Below are 19,028 nucleotides of genomic sequence, written 5' to 3' on the forward strand. Positions count from 1 at the left end.
AAATAATAACTGCAATTGAAATTGAGTCACGATTTTCTTAGACTGAGCCTCTGTCTAGTCAAGTGTACGGCCGCGCATTCAAACAAAAGCACTAGTTTATAACTGCGAAGCTGCAACAATGGCGGAGGTTCTCAGCCCATTTGTGTACTGGGGACAGGGAAATGATTTTGTTTCCCTCAAGATCGATCTAAGAGACATTGAGGTGTGCAAAAATCCAAACATGAACAATACATATAGTTTCACAAATAGCTAGTCATTGGAAGTTCTCAAGTATTATTTTTTATCTGATAACTCGATATTTTTGGTCATATGAACATCGTCTGCTACAATTTATTACATACCGGCAGCCTTTAGTTTTTCGAATATTCCATCCATTGTAATCATATCTTTAGAGTTTAACTATGCATACCTAATTTGATTATGTCTATTTCCACCCCTGTCCAGATACCTTTACAAGTTCATAGAATAAGCTTTCACATTTCCACTGCTGTCTGATCAGATAAGATATAGTCTGGAAGGTAATTTAGGTATCGACGTTTACCTCAATATCTGTGAAAACTATCGGAACTACTCCAGTCAAAGTTGGTTTGAGATTATTAAACAGTCATACATAACTGGATATTACATTTAAAGACAATCGGTGCATGAATAAAAAATCTGTCTATTTAGCTATCACTATACTTCATCAACAACCAGACCTGTTCGTCACGGGTGGAACGAGCATTCAATGAAACAGCCATCTGCGTAAAGCTACCCCTGCATCACACGGCCATATGACACAGTTGAACCAATCAACTCAACTCGAAAGGGTGCACGGGAATCACGCATGTTGAGACGCCCATCACTAACACCGTATTCGTGCGTGCGTGATTCCTGTGCACCCTTTCGAGTTGAGTTGATTGGTTCAACTGTGTCATATGGCCCTGTGACGCAGGGGTAGCATTATGCAGATGGCTGTTTCAATGAATGCTCGTTCAACCCGTCTGGTTGTTGATGAAATATAGTGATAGCTAAATAGACAGATTTTTATTCATGCACCGATTGTCTTTAAATGTAATATCCAGTTATGTATGACTGTTTAATAATCTCATACCAACTTTGACTGGAGTAGTTCTGTTAGTTTTTCAGATATTGTAGTAAACGTTTGTACCTTAAATTACCTTCCAGACTTTAGACGAGCTGGACATTGTGGACTGTTTCATAGTGAATGTTGTTTTACGCCATGTGCAACAAACATGGGGATACTTGTCACAAGATCATACAATATTAACAGTTTGTGCATGAAAAGTACTTCTTCAATATGCATGGTACACAACATGGCACTCTTTCTGAAGTGGAGGATATAATACATGTAGAGATGAGTGTCAGTAGCTAACACCTGTGATGTGTACATTATGTAAAGTGAACTAATTTCAGGATGAAGTAGTGGACCTGAGAGAAGACTCTCTGACATTTTATGCTCAAGGGAATGGCTTGAAAGGAAACAACCAATATGGCTTCGACATTGATTTTTATCTTCCAGTTGATTCTGAGGTAAATGATTTACTACATTTTTAAGATTTTAGAATAACTTCTGTAAGCATGTTTGTGTGTATTTGTATTAATATTGGTGTTGTTCCGATTAATACGTTTAGTCAATGATTTATTGAATCATTGAGTTCGGTTTCCAATAGGTATCTAAAATTGAGTATACTACAAATGTCTGATAACAGACAATGTTCTAAAGCTTGTTACTGTTTCAATGTTTCCTAATGCATATGTTACTGTTGCAGAGTGTTGTAAGATACCACTTAAGGGTTTTCCTATTTTGTAATGTTTATTTATTTATTTGAACATTTTAAAGGATACTGAAAATGACTTCCTAATGTATGATTAAGCATCACTCAAAAATAATCTGTTATCAATATTTTTTCAAACCAATGATCAATCTTCAAATTTAAACCAATACCCACCAGTTTAGAATGTTTAGATCTTAAGAAGTAGCTGGTCCTATGAATGTGAGTTTTAAGACGCTTTTAGCAATATTCCAGCAATATCACGGTGGGGGACACAAGAAATAGGCTTCACACATTGTACCCATGTAGGGAATCGAACCCGGGTCTTCGGTGTGACGAGCAAATGCTTTAACCACTAGGCTACCCGACCGCCCCTCCTATGAATGTAGATGACTCAAACACAAAGATTATTTCATATTTCATATCTATGGTGTTTGCTATCAAAGTGTAATAAACTCTCGCTTTTGTGTAATCATTTAACTTTTCAAATCTTTACTTTTGCTGAAGCTTGAACATATTGAATTGTTGGACATGTTATACTATAGAGTTATATTCTGTAGTTTCACAGTATACATTTTTAACAAATTTGTTTCAAGTATTTTCTGCAGACATTGGTCTCACCTTCTACTACACAATCCTATTGTTTGAATTGGTGCAGGAGAGCAAGTACAGGGTCACAGAGACCAGTGTGGAGTTTCATATCAAGAAGGTTGGGGAAGGGGAGGTGTGGCCCCGTCTCACTCACAAGCAGATGAAGCTGCCCTGGCTCAAGATTGACTTTGATAAGTTCATGGATGAGTCAGATAAAGAACAGGAAGAACAAGAGCTGGTAATACTTCTTTGTGTCATTATAATTTATATTGATAGATAAGAATGATTTACAAGAATTCAGGGTTAGAAATTAAGTGTTATTTTCACTTGTCTGCAAAAGAGATCTGGCACAGAGTTGCCATCTACCTGACAGTAAAAGTGGTTGTTGACAAAGAAATGTGACCATAGTCCTTTGTTAAGTTTACAAGCTTCAGTCTAGTGGGCATATACCAAGTTTGAACCCTGAACAATAAGGACATTTTTATTTCTTATGACATTATTTCAAACAATGATATTTGGTAGTTATGCTGTGATGATTAAATATAATCACTGATTGATTGGCTACTCAGTACCTTAGATCACTTTGTAAATGTCTATAATGTTTTTGGGATGGTTGTACAAGAAAATTATCATTTTGGATGACATTGTTTCCAATTAGGATATATGGTATCCTAAGTATCCTAGGTATATTCCAATGATTGATTATTACACTCCTGAACATGTTGCTTGTATGCTCTGCCATCAGTGGCCCATCAGTGCACATGGTGCACCTACCAAACAAGAATATTTCTGATGTAGCTTAAACACCTGCTAAACTTTATTTATTATCACTTGTGGTGTTGATATGATCATTTCCGTTTTCTATTGTAGTATGGTGAGAAAGAGTTCCTTGATAGAATCGAAAAAGAGATTGGAACTGGTGATGCAACAGGTAAGCAGTTTAGTCTATGACCAAGTCCAGCATGAAAGAATGATTCTGTTAATTTTAGTATTATAACCTTGATAACTCATGCTTATAGTTAATTTTTAACACTACCAGTATTACATAGTATAACGTTAACAAGACTATGGGTCATGTTATGCTGTTAATGTGATTATGGTGGCTGATTATATGTAACATATTTAAGTCATACATGGATGAAGGGATTGGTGCATCAGATTCTTCTGTTTTCTTCTTGCAGCAAAAACACCCAACTTCAAGTTGTCTTACATCTTCATGTACAACCTGTTCCAGTTTATAGGATTCTTATACGTGACAGTCATTTTGCTGTACAAGTTCTTCAGATATGGAGAGGGTATGTTATATCTAGGCACTTTGTTAACACATGATACTGAGTATTACAGTCTATGCTTTCTAGAACTTGCCTGAAGTCTTTGTCTAGTGACTGTCATATCTAATACCATGAGGGGCGTAGGGGTAGCCTTGTGGTTAAAGTGTTCGCCTGCCATGTCGAAGGCCTGGATCAATTCCCAACATGATACAATGTGTGAAGTCTGGTGACCCGCACCTTTATATTTCTGGAATATTGCTAAAAACATCGCAAAACCAACTCACTCACTAACACCATGAATACAGTGGAAGCTTTCAAAATGCAAACCAATATGCCAGATGTTGGGAGATGTTTTGGTGCAGATTGATGTCACACAACAGAAGTGCATACATTGGTTTGGACTTTTCCTCTCTTTATGAATACCCTCCATGGGATTGGAGCATTCCATGCCTATTGTAGCACACCATTAAGTGAGGATTGCATGGATAAAATGTATGGCCTGGCTGTGGTGTGTCATGACGCTATCACACACTCTCCTGCTGGCCAGGCCATTATTCTACTGCTGCCTTGACACAGTTGGAACATTGCTGACTGCTGCATGGAACTACACAAACACTGTTTATGACTGCCCATATTTTGGACTACTTTGTAGTTCTGACATATCATTTGAGCTTCACCTCTGATCTTCATGAAATCATTTGGCATGTCACAGTACGATACTTAATTGGCAGCAATTTTAGCATGAATTTATGTATTTCATGGGGAAGTTGCCCAATCAAAATGCACTTCAATACACACGTTATTGTATTTCAGTGATTGTCATGCTGTTTTAAATGTTGCATGTGTGAAAAGATACAGGATTAAAATATGAATTGATACAGGTTTAAAATATCAATAGAGGTCAGTGTGTATCGACTATGGTATTGTCTGAGAATATTATCGATCCACCATTGTATTACTACTAGTGAATCGTGACATCCCTACAAATCATATGTGCATGCATTACCATGGTAATAATAATGTAAACCTCAGTACAATTGCAGAGAGATGAAGTTCAAGAAAACATTGTGAATATTGATACTTTAAAGAAACTCTCAGGGCTGGATTTAAGGAGCTTGATTTAACCTGCACCAGGTGCATGTTGACATGAAAACCTATTTGCACCAGACAAAACCAGGTTGCACCCTGTACCCATAAATTTATCAGAGTTGAAACGTGCATATAATCTTAAAATACCCACATTTTGACTATGTCAGGCCCCCAAAAGCTCGACAAATTACACATTTAAAGGGGTTATTGACTTAGTATGGAAAATAAGCTTAGAGGTATTGAAATGTGATCAAAGGTAGCCTAGTGGTTAAAGCGTTCGCTCATCACGCTGAAGACCTGGGTTCGATACCCGACATGGGTACAATGTGTGAAGCCCATTTCTGGTGTCCTCCGCCGTGATATTGCTGGAATATTGCTAAAAGCGGCGTAAAACCAAACTCACTCACTCACTCAAAGGTCAATGTTGTATGGACATGTGAGGGTTAGACACACATTTGAAAAAAATTGACATGCACTTAGTGCATGTGGACATAAATATTAGGATGCATTTTTCAATAATAGGTTACACTGGTGCATCTTTTATATAGATAAATCAAGCCCTGATTCTCCATTCTTAAACTTACGACAGCATTTGCCTTATAACTATATTGGGCATCCTGGGCAGGTGGTTTAGTTTTGTTGTTGTTGACACGTAAGGTTTACATCTATTTGAAACAAAGATGTATCATTTGGATGGTAAAGTGAGTTAGTGAATATCAAGTTAACAGTGATTGATATTCATGAGGGCATAACATAGTTTAAAAAGGAGCATTCTGTTAGGGAACTGGTCATGTTAAACCAGTTTCTTAATCTCTAATGACAGGAGGTGAAGGTCATGGTGTTTGAACTGTCGTCCCTTTGCCAGAGGGAGGTTGATATCAGAGCTGGTCAGGCATGTCCAATCTGTCCTGATTGGAGTGTAAGCACCTGTGTTCAGCCACTGTATGTCTGTGGGGCGGGATACTAGCAAATACTGCAGATTGTTACATGATCAACATATTCAGATAATCAGGAAGTTAGATACCATTACTGCTTGATGTGTGGAACAATTGCTTGGTCCTGCCTTGACAATGTGAGATTATCAATTGTTTCACAGGTCTTCTTGTCCATCAGTCTGTCACTTATAAGAACACTTCCTGTCCAGAACTTGTGCTAAGCAGCATCATATTCTTACTATATATCCTCTATAATTTTGTTAAGTAGAAACCAGAGAACTATAAAGAAGAGATAAGTATATATGGCATAAACGTGAAAGTAATTCAGTCTTTGTAATAACCCAAATGTTAAAAGTTAAAAAGATTGTGGGGTCCTTGGCAGCAAATGTCACGGACACCAGCATCCTTTCGCTTTCTTTACACAGATAAGATGCTTTTATTTGGTCCTTACTACATCCTGCTTTATTATCACCTGCCATGGGTGTTGTCTGTCTGTCTGTCTGTTCGTCCCTTTGTCATATTACATTTCCGGAGCATAACTCAGAAACCGATTAATATTTTGGTATGAAACTTTGCATATGTATCAAAGACATGCTAAACTCGTGTCTTTTGATGTTTTTGTATTTCTAAAAGCAGATATTGTTTTGTGTTTCTATGGAAACAATCCGGACCTAGACTCAAATATGCATAGCATTCATTTCTGGAGCATAACTCGGAAACTGTTCAATAAATAGAAACACCTATGCAGGGTTGTCTGAGAACTGTTACCATAATTACCTAATTGTAATGTATAACACTTCACAAAGGAACTTGTACAAGATATAAGGTGAATGGTGAAAAAAACCACAAACCACTATTTACAAGTGGCACCCGAACAAGCCTGGGTTTCATACATTCACAGAAAGTTCCAGTGACCTTGTCAAGCCTGATGCCCCAATGTTTTTGTTCTGGAGTTACCCTCCCTATCTCCGTGTATATTCTCTGCTATTTGAACAAACAAATTTCTAATGTGCCCCATGTGCCCCGTGATAAGGCCATTTTCTTGATTTCATCATTTGAGACTTGATTACCATATACGACCGCCGACCCCGTAGGTAAGCCGAGGTATTAACTTGACCATTGAAATATGAAAGAACATGATATGACCCGTAGATATGCCAAAACCAGGAAGTGAAAGGCAACGACACACTGCGAAGTCGGACTGCAAGACTGTGCTGGTACTTGCAGATATTCAATATTATAAGATGATAGCCATTGTAATTATTGTGAAAAAGTCATTATAATTTCTAATAAAGATTTAACAAACCAGTCATCCACTCCCCTAATGTGGAAAGCGGTTTCTGTTGTCTTGTTTTAATCTCATAATGATCGTTATGTTGCCATCAACAACGAAGCGCCATTTTGTAAATCGGTTTATGGAATTATGAACCTGTGAGAAAATATACGATACTAGAATCGTAGATAAAAGGTGATAGTAGAACCTATCCTTTGTCCCCTGAGTCACTTTATCATGAAATAGTCAAACTGATCGTTAACTAGAAGGATATTGTTATGCAGTCACTCAGACTGTGGTTTGTAGCAACTGATCAGCTGAGGTAACAATTCACAAAGGTAGGTAATTTAGGAATCGTCAAATTGTGTTATTCATCATCTAGTACACCACCAGCCAACATGAACATATAGCCTGATATAGGTAACTTTGTCCTTTTCTATCATTTTGAAGTAAGTTGAGATTTTGAACCTGTTTGTTTTAAATCTGGTTGAGGAGCGTCATAACTAAATTTGCCATGTCTATTCTTGAATGCAGTTCAGTGACGTTCAGCTGTCTGACAGCAATCCATAGGGTAATTTTCAGTAGCTCCAAGTATATAGTTTTAGCTGTTGACCACTATACTTACTATACAATTGTTTTATGGTCTGAATGGCCTCAAGTATCTAAGTCTGGAGTGAAAAACAATTCTCATTATTATATCATACTTTTATAATATATAACATGTAAAGGTACACTAAATTGATAACAAAAAGAACATGAATTATTCTTATTTGATTGTTTCGAAATTGGGCCGTTGAATGCAAAATTTAAAGATTAGTGTGTTAAAAATATATGTATATATATTGATAAGTAAACTTCAATGAATTAAAGTTTACTTGATAAAAGTGGAATGTGAAAAAGCAGTGAGTTTTTGACAATTTTTAAAATGTGTTATTTTGTAATGAAGATTTACTAACAGTGTTACCGTAATATGTAGCAGTCTAACTTGCTACAACAAAGTCCAATGTGTGCACCACAACAGCCAGTTTATTCTACATTTACAGCCTTCACATCAAATTGTTTTGTAATATTTAGATGATACATACAGTAGAACACGGATATAACGAACCCGGATATAGCGAACAAACGGATACAACGAACTGTTAAAAAATCCCCGATTTATCTCCTATATAATATCATATAAAATTTACGTACATAACAAACTCTCTACAGCGAACTAACGGATACAGCGAACTGATATCTGATCACCGACAAGCCCATCTATCACTAATTAGTGACGTGTATAGCGAACTGAGAAATCTCACTCAGTGTCAAGTGTCACTGACAATTGGCTGTACGCAATCAGTGGTGACGGCGACGAATCAATACAACCAGCGGTGACGGATCAACCTTGTTAAATTTGCATTGTGTTAATCTTACCTGTACATGTAATCTTGTCTGTAAAACAAACATTAAACATATACATTTTACGAGATTGGTGTCCAAGTGTCAGTACACTTGCATATGCTATCATGGCGGGCAATAATAAGAGGAAAGCTATCAATTTAGACACGAAATTGAGAACTATTAACGCTGTTGATGCTGGCATAAAAACCAAGAAAGATCAAAGCTGACGAACTTGCAGTGAAATTAGGCCATGAAGATTTCACGTGTAACACTGTAAATACGTGTATTGTGTTTTGTATTATCCAAGATGGCAGACGTTTCCGAACGAAAATGTGTATAACGAACAACGGATATAACGAACTGATTTCTCTGGTCCCTTGTAGTTTGTTATATCCGTGTTCTACTGGACATGGTATGTTAGTGAGTACTGTTAGAGGCAATGGTTAAGAGAATAGCTAGGAAAGGGTCATGTCCACTATATTGTGAAACTGTTTATAATGATATTATTTGTAGAACGGTAAGAACTATGGAAAACATAAGACAATATCACAAATAGTTAAAATGCTAAGATCTATAATAAATAATTTCGAAATGAAGCATGAATGCTGTCTTATTTCTGTAATGAACCAAGGGAGGCAATTCTTAACCAATCCTTTTTGAAGCAGTTGTAAAATCATGTACAGGAGGTTTGACAAGATTCAAGTTATTTTTCACCCTGCTACTGAAGAAACACCTAGAATAAGCTATGGTATAGCTCCATTCATCACAGCCAACCTTGCTAATTTCAGTTATCTTTTACATATCTGTCTGTATGATAGTATTAGGTTTAGAAATAAGTTTCTAGTTTCACTAGTCCGTATAAATGATCTGCTTCAGAGTTGTCATCTGCCTAATGGTAGAAAGCCCATAGTCCATAGGGATTTGTCGTTTTGCTGACTTTACTTAACTATATCTCAGACTAGTGGATGTAAGTTATTCAGAAACCTCTGCCTGTATATTTGAATCATATCACACTTTTTTCAGAAATCAAACACACTGCATTTGAGGCTGTTGGGGTCCAGCTGATGGTATGTCAAGCAGTAGCATGTCTGGAGGTCATACACCCAATGCTTGGTCTCGTCAAGTCGGGCGTCTTTGCTCCCCTAGCACAGGTAGGCAGCAATGTGTCAGGATTAAATATCATCATCATCATCATCATCATCATCATCATCATCATCCCACAGCATGATGTTCTCACATCTTCTTAAAATGACTGATTATAAAGTTGGTTGGCTCAGCATGATTAAATTATAAATTTGTTCTATAACATACAAGTATTTTGCTGTTTTAGTTTTGGAGAGAAAACTGACTTACAAATGGGAAGTGTTTCCTTAACAATGTAGATGCTGAATAAGGATACCCCTCACCCCCTCAGCAACCTATGCTTGTCGAGTTAAGGCAACTTAATGGATTGAGTGGTCGGACTCGGTTACTTGGTTGATTGCGTGTCATCATACTCTGAAAGCCTAGGAAGTTGCTCATAATATCAATCACTGGTTTGTCCAGACTCTGTAAATGACAGGTTGGTGTGGTGTAGCTGGCATGTACACCAAAACAAATATCCCCATGGCAAGTAATTGATTTCACTTTTGTAATTTTACTTGCAGGTCTTTGGCAGAAACTTCATCTTATTTGGACTACTTCTCCAAGAGCCACGGCTACACAGTGCCCCAGCGGTGTGGTACCTGTTTGTGGTGTGGAGCGCAGTAGAGCTCATTAGGTACGGAGATTAGCAGTACCTCAGTAAAGAATCCAGGTATCTGAATGGCTGGCTGCCTTTTTGTACAAGTCAGCTGTGCAGATATCTTGGCTTGATACTGTTTGATATGACATCTCTTGCTTGTTATGTGACCCTGATTGCACTTTGAGTTCCCATACTAATGGTGGTGTGAGAACAGATCTTTACTGTCACACACACACAAAATTAACCAGAAATAAATCTTGCAACTAGTGAACTTGTAATGATATATTTGTAACATGTATGACTATCGATTATATGCTAAATGTTCGTGTACACCCGTCAGCCCCCGGTAGTAGTGTGTCAGGGATAGATGTACTTATGACTATAAGTTATGTATTATCATGTATGATACTGTAGCATGTAAGGTTTCTGACTAGTGTGCTAGGGATTATGGTATGTATGAAACTGTAGTATGTAAGGTTTCTGACTAGTGTGCTAGGGATTATGGTATGTATGATACTGTGGTATGTAAGGTTTCTGACTAGTGTGCTAGGGATTATGGTATGTATGAAACTAGTATGTAAGGTTTCTGACTAGTGTGCTAGGGATTATGGTATGTATGATACTGTAGTTTGTAAGGTTTCTGACTAGTGTGCTAGGGATTATGGTATGTATGAAACTAGTATGTAAGGTTTCTGACTAGTGTGCTAGGGATTATGGTATGTATGAAACTAGTATGTAAGGTTTCTGACTAGTGTGCTAGGGATTATGGTATGTATGATACTGTAGTATGTAAGGTTTCTGACTAGTGTGCTAGGGATTATGGTATGTATGATACTGTAGTATGTAAGGTTTCTGACTAGTGTGCTAGGGATTATGGTATGTATGAAACTAGTATGTAAGGTTTCTGACTAGTGTGCTAGGGATTATGGTATGTATGATACTGTAGTAAGTAAGGTTTCTGACTAGTGTGCTAGGGATTATGGTATGTATGATACTGTAGTATGTAAGGTTTCTGACTAGTGTGCTAGGGATTATGGTATGTATGATACTGTAGTATGTAAGGTTTCTGACTAGTGTGCTAGGGATTATGATATGTATGAAACTAGTATGTAAGGTTTCTGACTAGTGTGCTAGGGATTATGGTATGTATGATACTGTAGTAAGTAAGGTTTCTGACTAGTGTGCTAGGGATTATGGTATGTATGATACTGTAGTATGTAAGGTTTCTGACTAGTGTGCTAGGGATTATGGTATGTATGATACTGTAGTATGTAAGGTTTCTGACTACTGTACTAGGGATTATGGTATGTATGATACTGTGGTATGTAAGGTTTCTGACTAGTGTGCTAGAGATTATGGTATGTATGATACTGTGGTATGTAAGGTTTCTGACTAGTGTACTTGGGATTATGGTATGTATGATACTGTAGTATGTAAGGTTTCTGACTAGTGTGCTAGAGATTATGGTGTGTATGATACTGTAGTATGTAAGGTTTCTGACTAGTGTACTAGAGATTATGGTATGTATGATACTGTAGTATGTAAGGTTTCTGACTAGTGTGCTAGGGATTATGGTATGTATGATACTGTAGTATGTAAGGTTTCTGACTAGTGTACTAGAGATTATGGTATGTATGATACTGTAGTATGTAAGGTTTCTGACTAGTGTGCTAGAGATTATGGTATGTATGATACTGTAGTATGTAAGGTTTCTGACTAGTGTACTAGAGATTATGGTATGTATGATACTGTAGTATGTAAGGTTTCTGACTAGTGTGCTAGGGATTATGGTATGTATGATACTGTAGTAAGTAAGGTTTCTGACTAGTGTGCTAGAGATTATGGTATGTATGATACTGTAGTATGTAAGGTTTCTGACTAGTGTACTAGAGATTATGGTATGTATGATACTGTAGTATGTAAGGTTTCTGACTAGTGTGCTAGAGATTATGGTGTGTATGATACTGTAGTATGTAAGGTTTCTGACTAGTGTACTAGAGATTATGGTATGTATGATACTGTAGTATGTAAGGTTTCTGACTAGTGTGCTAGAGATTATGGTATGTATGATACTGTAGTATGTAAGGTTTCTGACTAGTGTACTAGAGATTATGGTATGTATGATACTGTAGTATGTAAGGTTTCTGACTAGTGTGCTAGGGATTATGGTATGTATGATACTGTAGTAAGTAAGGTTTCTGACTAGTGTGCTAGAGATTATGGTATGTATGATACTGTAGTATGTAAGGTTTCTGACTAGTGTACTAGAGATTATGGTATGTATGATACTGTAGTATGTAAGGTTTCTGACTAGTGTGCTAGGGATTATGGTATGTATGATACTGTAGTATGTAAGGTTTCTGACTAGTGTACTAGAGATTATGGTATGTATGATACTGTAGTATGTAAGGTTTCTGACTAGTGTGCTAGAGATTATGGTATGTATGATACTGTAGTATGTAAGGTTTCTGACTAGTGTACTAGAGATTATGGTATGTATGATACTGTAGTATGTAAGGTTTCTGACTAGTGTGCTAGGGATTATGGTATGTATGATACTGTAGTAAGTAAGGTTTCTGACTAGTGTACTAGAGATTATGGTATGTATGATACTGTAGTATGTAAGGTTTCTGACTAGTGTACTAGAGATTATGGTATGTATGATACTGTGGTATGTAAGGTTTCTGACTAGTGTACTTGGGATTATGGTATGTATGATACTGTAGTATGTAAGGTTTCTGACTAGTGTACTAGAGATTATGATATGTATGATACTGTAGTATGTAAGGTTTCTGACTAGTGTGCTAGGGATTATGGTATGTATGATACTGTAGTATGTAAGGTTTCTGACTAGTGTACTCGGGATTATGGTATGTGGTATGGTAGGCACAATACTGTGTATGACGTCTTCAGCATTATGTGGTGTGTATTCAATCGTATCTAGTACCAATTTTTAATATGTTACATTGTGGTGATTCTGTCATGAATGCCCATTTCATATACTACCGGTATATCTGAGGCATTGTCCATTGATATCTGGTGAGGACAGTTCTTATACCTCACCAAAATGTGTTTATCCATTTTGAATTTTATGATTTGGTTTAATCGTCACTTTAGATCTCCATCTTCTGAATGATGGAACATTTGATATGTGGAAGTTATTAGACATGTATAATGATGTGATTTACATTGTTTCACATCACAATGCTGTGTTTTAGGTACCCCTTCTACATGCTGAGCAGTATAAATATGGAAGTGAAATTCATCAATTGGATGCGCTACACTGTGTGGATCCCTCTCTATCCTCTTGGAATTCTCTTTGAAGGTATGAATATGATAAAGAGGCCATTTCTCTTTAAAAAGCTGGGCCAGCTTTGTTTATTATTATGTTTTTGTTATAATTGTATGTGAACATTGATCTATGCCATCAGTTGGATGTCACTGACAGCCACGTAGCCTGGACAGCAGGGAGCTTGTCTTTCCTGTAGTCTCCCATGATAGCATGTTGGTGTGAACATTGAACTATGCCATCAGATGTACAGTCAATGACAGCCAAGTAGCCTGGACAGCAGGGAGCTTGTCTTTCCTGTAGTCTCCCATGATGACATGTTGGTGTGATATTGATCTATGCCATCAGATGTACAGTCACTGACAGCCAAGTAGCCTGGACAGCAGGGAGCTTGTCTTTCCTGTAGTCTCCCATGATGGCATGTTGGTGTGAACATTGAACTATGCCATCAGTTGGATGTCAGTGACAGCCAAGTAGCCTGGACAGCAGGGAGCTTGTCTTTCCTGTAGTCTTACAAGATGGCATGTTGGTGTGATATTGATCTATGCCATCAGATGTACAGTCACTAACAGCCAAGTAGCCTGGACAGCAGGGAGCTTGTCTTTCCTGTAGTCTCCCATGATGGCATGTTGGTGTGAACATTGATCTATGCCATCAGTTGGATGTCAGTGACTGTACAAACTGACTGTAACCTGATGGCATAGATCAATGTTCACACCAACATGCCATCTTGGAAGACTACAGACAAGAAAAGCTCCACACGGTCCTTGCAGCTTGGGTGTCAGTGACCAGACTTTGATGGTATAGATCAATGTTCACACTATTCATCACTAGTTTGGCTTATCCAGGCAATATTGCACTACATGCTGCCATGATATATCTACAGCACTGAATAAATAGCATGTCTGTTCACTTTCTCATATCTGTGCCTCTACAAATCTTGGGCTTTGCTCTCATCTACTCCTTTCACACAGTTTCTTCTCAACAGACATGCATATCTTTTGAAAATGTAGACTTATACAGTGTGTGTGTGTGTGCTTTATTGAGGCTATTCTGATTATCAATGATCTGTTGAGAATTAATAATAATGTGATTAATCTTTTTTCAGGGACAATAGTGATAATGTCCATCCCCCTGTTTGAGCAGACAGGAAGGTTCAGTGTAACATTACCCAACTCGGCCAACTTCGCCTTCTTTTTCCCCTGGTTCCTACATACATATCTGTTTCTCCTGGCACTAGGTGAGTAGTATGTGTGCCCTGTCTCAACTCGTTCATTCAACCCATGCTGCCTGCTAGATGTTGGCTGTGTCCTCATCCTGCCATGTACCAAAGTCTCTTACCATGGGAGACATCACATGTTTTATAATCTGAAAAGCCGTAGAAAATCTCAATGTGTTGTTGTCGTATATGTTATAAGATGAGTTTAATACAGTCTGACCATTAGGTCTTACATAATACATGCTTATCACTGGACATATTTGTTACAGATTAGAAACCCAAAAAAGATTCTGTTGATTTTGCTCAATAAAAACAATGTTTAGCTCATCTTGACTAAAGGGTTATCTCCCTTCCACTGATATCCACAACATCGCTCTATATCTTCGTCAGTAACTTTACTTAGATCATAAACTCATGAATTTTATGTCACTGCTCTCTCATCCTGGTTGTCTTTGTTTCAGCTGGGTACAAGATGATGAACTACATGTATTACCAGAGGAAGAAGAAGCTGGGAGATCAGAAACTGAAAACAACTTGAATGACAGCTGTCAATCATCTGTCAGATGTCAAGAGTGAACAGAACGCCAAATCCAACAGTGTTCAATAATCTGTATGCTAGATGTCAAGAGTTCATTGTTTGACCAATCATGTTGTTTATCACACACTGTCTCCACTTTATGAATGTGACCTTATGAATGACAGGAATAATGGGAATTACTTTACTTTACAAATCATTTTATGATGTTTATTCACAAATTACATCTACATTATATATCTAGTTTAATACAGTGTACAGCAATTGACACATAATTTGTCAAGTCAATTTTATGGCTTTTTTGGTGAGCAGCTTTTTGCCTTTGTAAGCCTGGACAAACATCTATCCTTACAAACAAAGTCAGTTTTAATTGCTATCCTCAATTGTGTTCAATGACATATAATTTTTTAATTTGAAGTTTACACGATATACGGCTTTTCCATTGGACGAGAGGCCGGTCATATGAACGCGAAATTGACGTTCATAAGTGTATGAACGACACAATTTGACGTTCATACGTTTTTCACGAGATCTTGTTCTTGAAATGACGTAAACACTGACGGACTACTTCCACATTCCTGGGGAAACCCCTGGGAATTCCCTAGCACGAAAACATACATAAGCGTTCTTTCTGATCATTTAGAACCTTTATTCTTGGTCTCAGCGTTTCAGTATACATTGAGAAATGTCAGAGAGCCTGACTGCATGATTGTTCACGAATATCCTCGCTGCGGCCTATCCTAATGAACAGATGAAGAAATGCACATCTAAACTATCGTAGTATCGACTCAATCCGTGCCTAGGCTGACATTGACCGTCCCCAGCAATCTTTGAATTTACCTTAGTGTCTGTTTGACGCATCTTTATTCATCTTTCAATGATTGGCCAGTTGATCAATGATGACTAACACATGTAACCGCCACATATTCATTAAGAACTTTCGGAAATCTCTCCTGTAACGTTTATCGTTTCGTCCATTTTGACTTCTTGTACTTGATGTGACTGACTTAAATGAGATAGTTGTTTACAGACCTTTTTCAGCTAGTGAGGATATGATTTGAACACATGTGCTGCATAAGATGTTTCTGAAGAGCAAGTTGTGCATCCATACGTCCATGTCACCACTCTTTTTGAGGAACTATTTTACTCCGCGATATAGCTGGTTGTTGTATGGCTGATAGTGTAAACATGAAGTCACATGTACTAAATAAAATTGTGTTTAGATCTTGACCTACATCCTTTGAGGTAAGAAATTGCTCCGACGTTCATACAGTTTGGCCCTCACTCTATGAAGGTTCATACTCCAATGAACTCACACAAAGTGAAGGTTAATTCTTAAGTAGTTCATCATCATCAGCACTGCACAGGTTTGTAAACACTATGTTACTCTATAACCCATGAATACATAGGCCCAAAGTGGTGTAGTTATCACTGGTGTATATTTCTAGTCAAGTAATAAAATGAGGCCACATAAAACTCATGACACGAGTCCAACTCTGCAAACCCTGCCTTTGGATGATACTAAATGTGAAGATTTGTTGACTGCAAGGCTGTAGAACATGTTGCACAGAAATGTGGAATAAGTTTACAATTTCTGGGAACTCTCATGTTGTCTTCCAGTTGAGCCTGTTAATTAATTGTATCTTAGCACGTTTTTATTTTCATTTCACCCAACAGACAAAACTTTTAAGAGATCAATTAACGAAAAACATTGTCACTAAATGTCTAATTACATTTTCAATTTGACCCTCCGTGAAGAACATCCAGGCACTATGTAAAAAGAGGCCTAAATCAATTTTCAGCTCACCTGATTGAAAGTCAAGTGAGATTATGCAGTGGCATGTTGTCCATCTGTCGTTAACTTTTTCATTTTCGACATCTCTTGTGAAGCTTCAAGGTCTGTGCAGATGAAACTCTGTGAATGATCCCAGCTATGGTTTTGCTAAAAAGTGATCACAGAATTCTGATCCGATTTTAAACATTAATAATCCATTACTGGCCATCAATAGGCCATCGTTTTTCATATCTTGATTATATAAATAGTTTTATAATCTTTTTCTTAGAACCACTGGGCACAGGGCTTAAACTCCGTGTACAAGTAATGACCATAAGATCCAAGTTTGTTCAAGGGCATTACCATATGGACTAATCACTGTTGCAGAAATACTTTCTTTTTCTTTTTCTTTTTCCCTGAATCTTTTGCACCAATTTATGTTAAGCTCACAACATATATTTGAACTGAAGTAAGGTTGAAGTGTCATATAATTTGAACTTCATAGGTCAGGTCTGCCTTGTGGCTTTATTTTTTAGTTTAAAGATATCAACCTGATATTAAAGCAGTGTCATTCTTACTTGTTACATGTCAATTTTCCAGAAATGATACAGTCACCATTTCAATAATTAATGGTGCATTCAGTTCTTGAAAAACACAATAATGTTTTTTGTTGAAATCTAATTTGTTAATTTAGTTTTAGTTAATCTATTTAAAAAAAGGGCAACATTCCCAGAGGTGCCTCAATGGAGAGACTAGTAAATAATTTAGCTGGCCTGAGATGTGTTTAGTTTAAGGTGTGTACCCCAGGATAGAGTGTGTTGAGTTGTGTGAGATGAGTGAACAAGAGGGAGACACAGGGGACACCAATGGAGTTAAGTGATGCTGTATGCTGACATACACTTCCAATATTCTGTACAATATCAGGAGAAGGAACATTTCCAATTAATCTTCTTTTTCACTTATGATATTCTGATATAATTAATCCGGTGGTATTTAGAAAATTTTGCTATGAATTCTTTTTTACCATAAGGTGTTGACTATGTGTAGAATGCCAGAAGCATGTATACAGTGAGAGACTATGTATCAGTGATGAGTATCTTGTGTATGGATGTTGGAGGTACATACTGTCACCAGTGATGATTCAGAGTGAGTGAGTGAGTGAGTGAGTGAGTGAGTATGGTTTTACGCCGCTTTTAGCAATATTCCAGCAATATCACGGCGGGGGACACCAGAAATGGGCTTCACACATTGTACCCATGTCGGGAATCGAGCCCAGGTCTTCGGCGTGACGAGCGAACGCATTAACCACTAGGCTACCCGACCGCCCCAATGATTCAGATGTACTGGTAATGTTTGATTTTGTAGAAAAATCATGATCCTATTTAGCATAATGTTACAAGATAACCAATAATTAGATTTGAATTTATTTGAAATTCTTCTTATGGCATTATTGTTTCTAGTCCTTATTCATAAAACTGATCTTCAAAATCGTATGTATATTTTAATCCTATTTTATGCGGAAACACATTTCCTAATATTGCATCTACTATTCTGCCTTGTGGGAAGAGGTTAAGCACCAGATAAGGGGAAGTCTCAGTGTTGTTGCTTATTGTTATGCTTGCTCTGTGTGGGGATTACTATCTTAAATGGATCTTGTGCCCACTCACACAAATACTGTATGTTCCTACTTCTTTTTGAGAGGAGAAAATATTTTCCCCACTTTTTTTTCAGGTTATCATGGTTACATGCTATTGTTTTTCTACAAACTACATGTTATGTGTCCCTTGTTTCAATCATTAGCTGTTTCCTAAAGCAATTCAGTGTCCGAAATAACTGAACTTTTCTGTCTGGCTGCATGAAATTTTCCTCAAGATTTGTCTGCAGGTCTGGCAGATAATTTTACGACTGCTATTTTATTCAGTTGTATTCAACCCCCCCCCCCCCCCCCCACACACACACATTCATTCTCAAATGCCTTTTTTTATAGAAATATACGGGACCACCATTTTCTTCTTAAATACGCAATATTTGGAAATTTGGAACAGTTTGATAGATCCTCTTGAATACTACACAGGAAATCACTGACATACCCTGCATTTGGAACTTACAAGAGGTCATGACAAGGGAAATCAATTCAAGTAACAAATATCATGCCCTAACTTTGCCCC

General features: G+C 37.4%; 1 protein-coding gene across 1 annotated transcript; it reads left to right on the forward strand.

The window, feature by feature from the left end:
- Positions 1–107: 107 nt before the first annotated feature.
- On the forward strand, positions 108–15,607 carry LOC124135705 (very-long-chain (3R)-3-hydroxyacyl-CoA dehydratase 3-like). Its single transcript, XM_046501187.2, has 10 exons — positions 108–202; positions 1,417–1,533; positions 2,434–2,604; positions 3,237–3,297; positions 3,548–3,661; positions 9,344–9,471; positions 9,967–10,079; positions 13,262–13,368; positions 14,441–14,572; positions 15,013–15,607. Exons 1-10 carry the CDS (start codon positions 119–121, stop codon positions 15,087–15,089), a joined length of 1,104 nt encoding a protein of 367 aa, XP_046357143.1. The 5' UTR covers positions 108–118; the 3' UTR covers positions 15,090–15,607.
- The last annotated feature ends 3,421 nt before the right edge of the window (positions 15,608–19,028 follow it).

Source organism: Haliotis rufescens, unplaced genomic scaffold, assembly GCF_023055435.1.
Source record: "Haliotis rufescens isolate VD_foot unplaced genomic scaffold, xgHalRufe1.0.p SCAF_1, whole genome shotgun sequence".
NCBI lineage: Eukaryota > Metazoa > Mollusca > Gastropoda > Lepetellida > Haliotidae > Haliotis > Haliotis rufescens.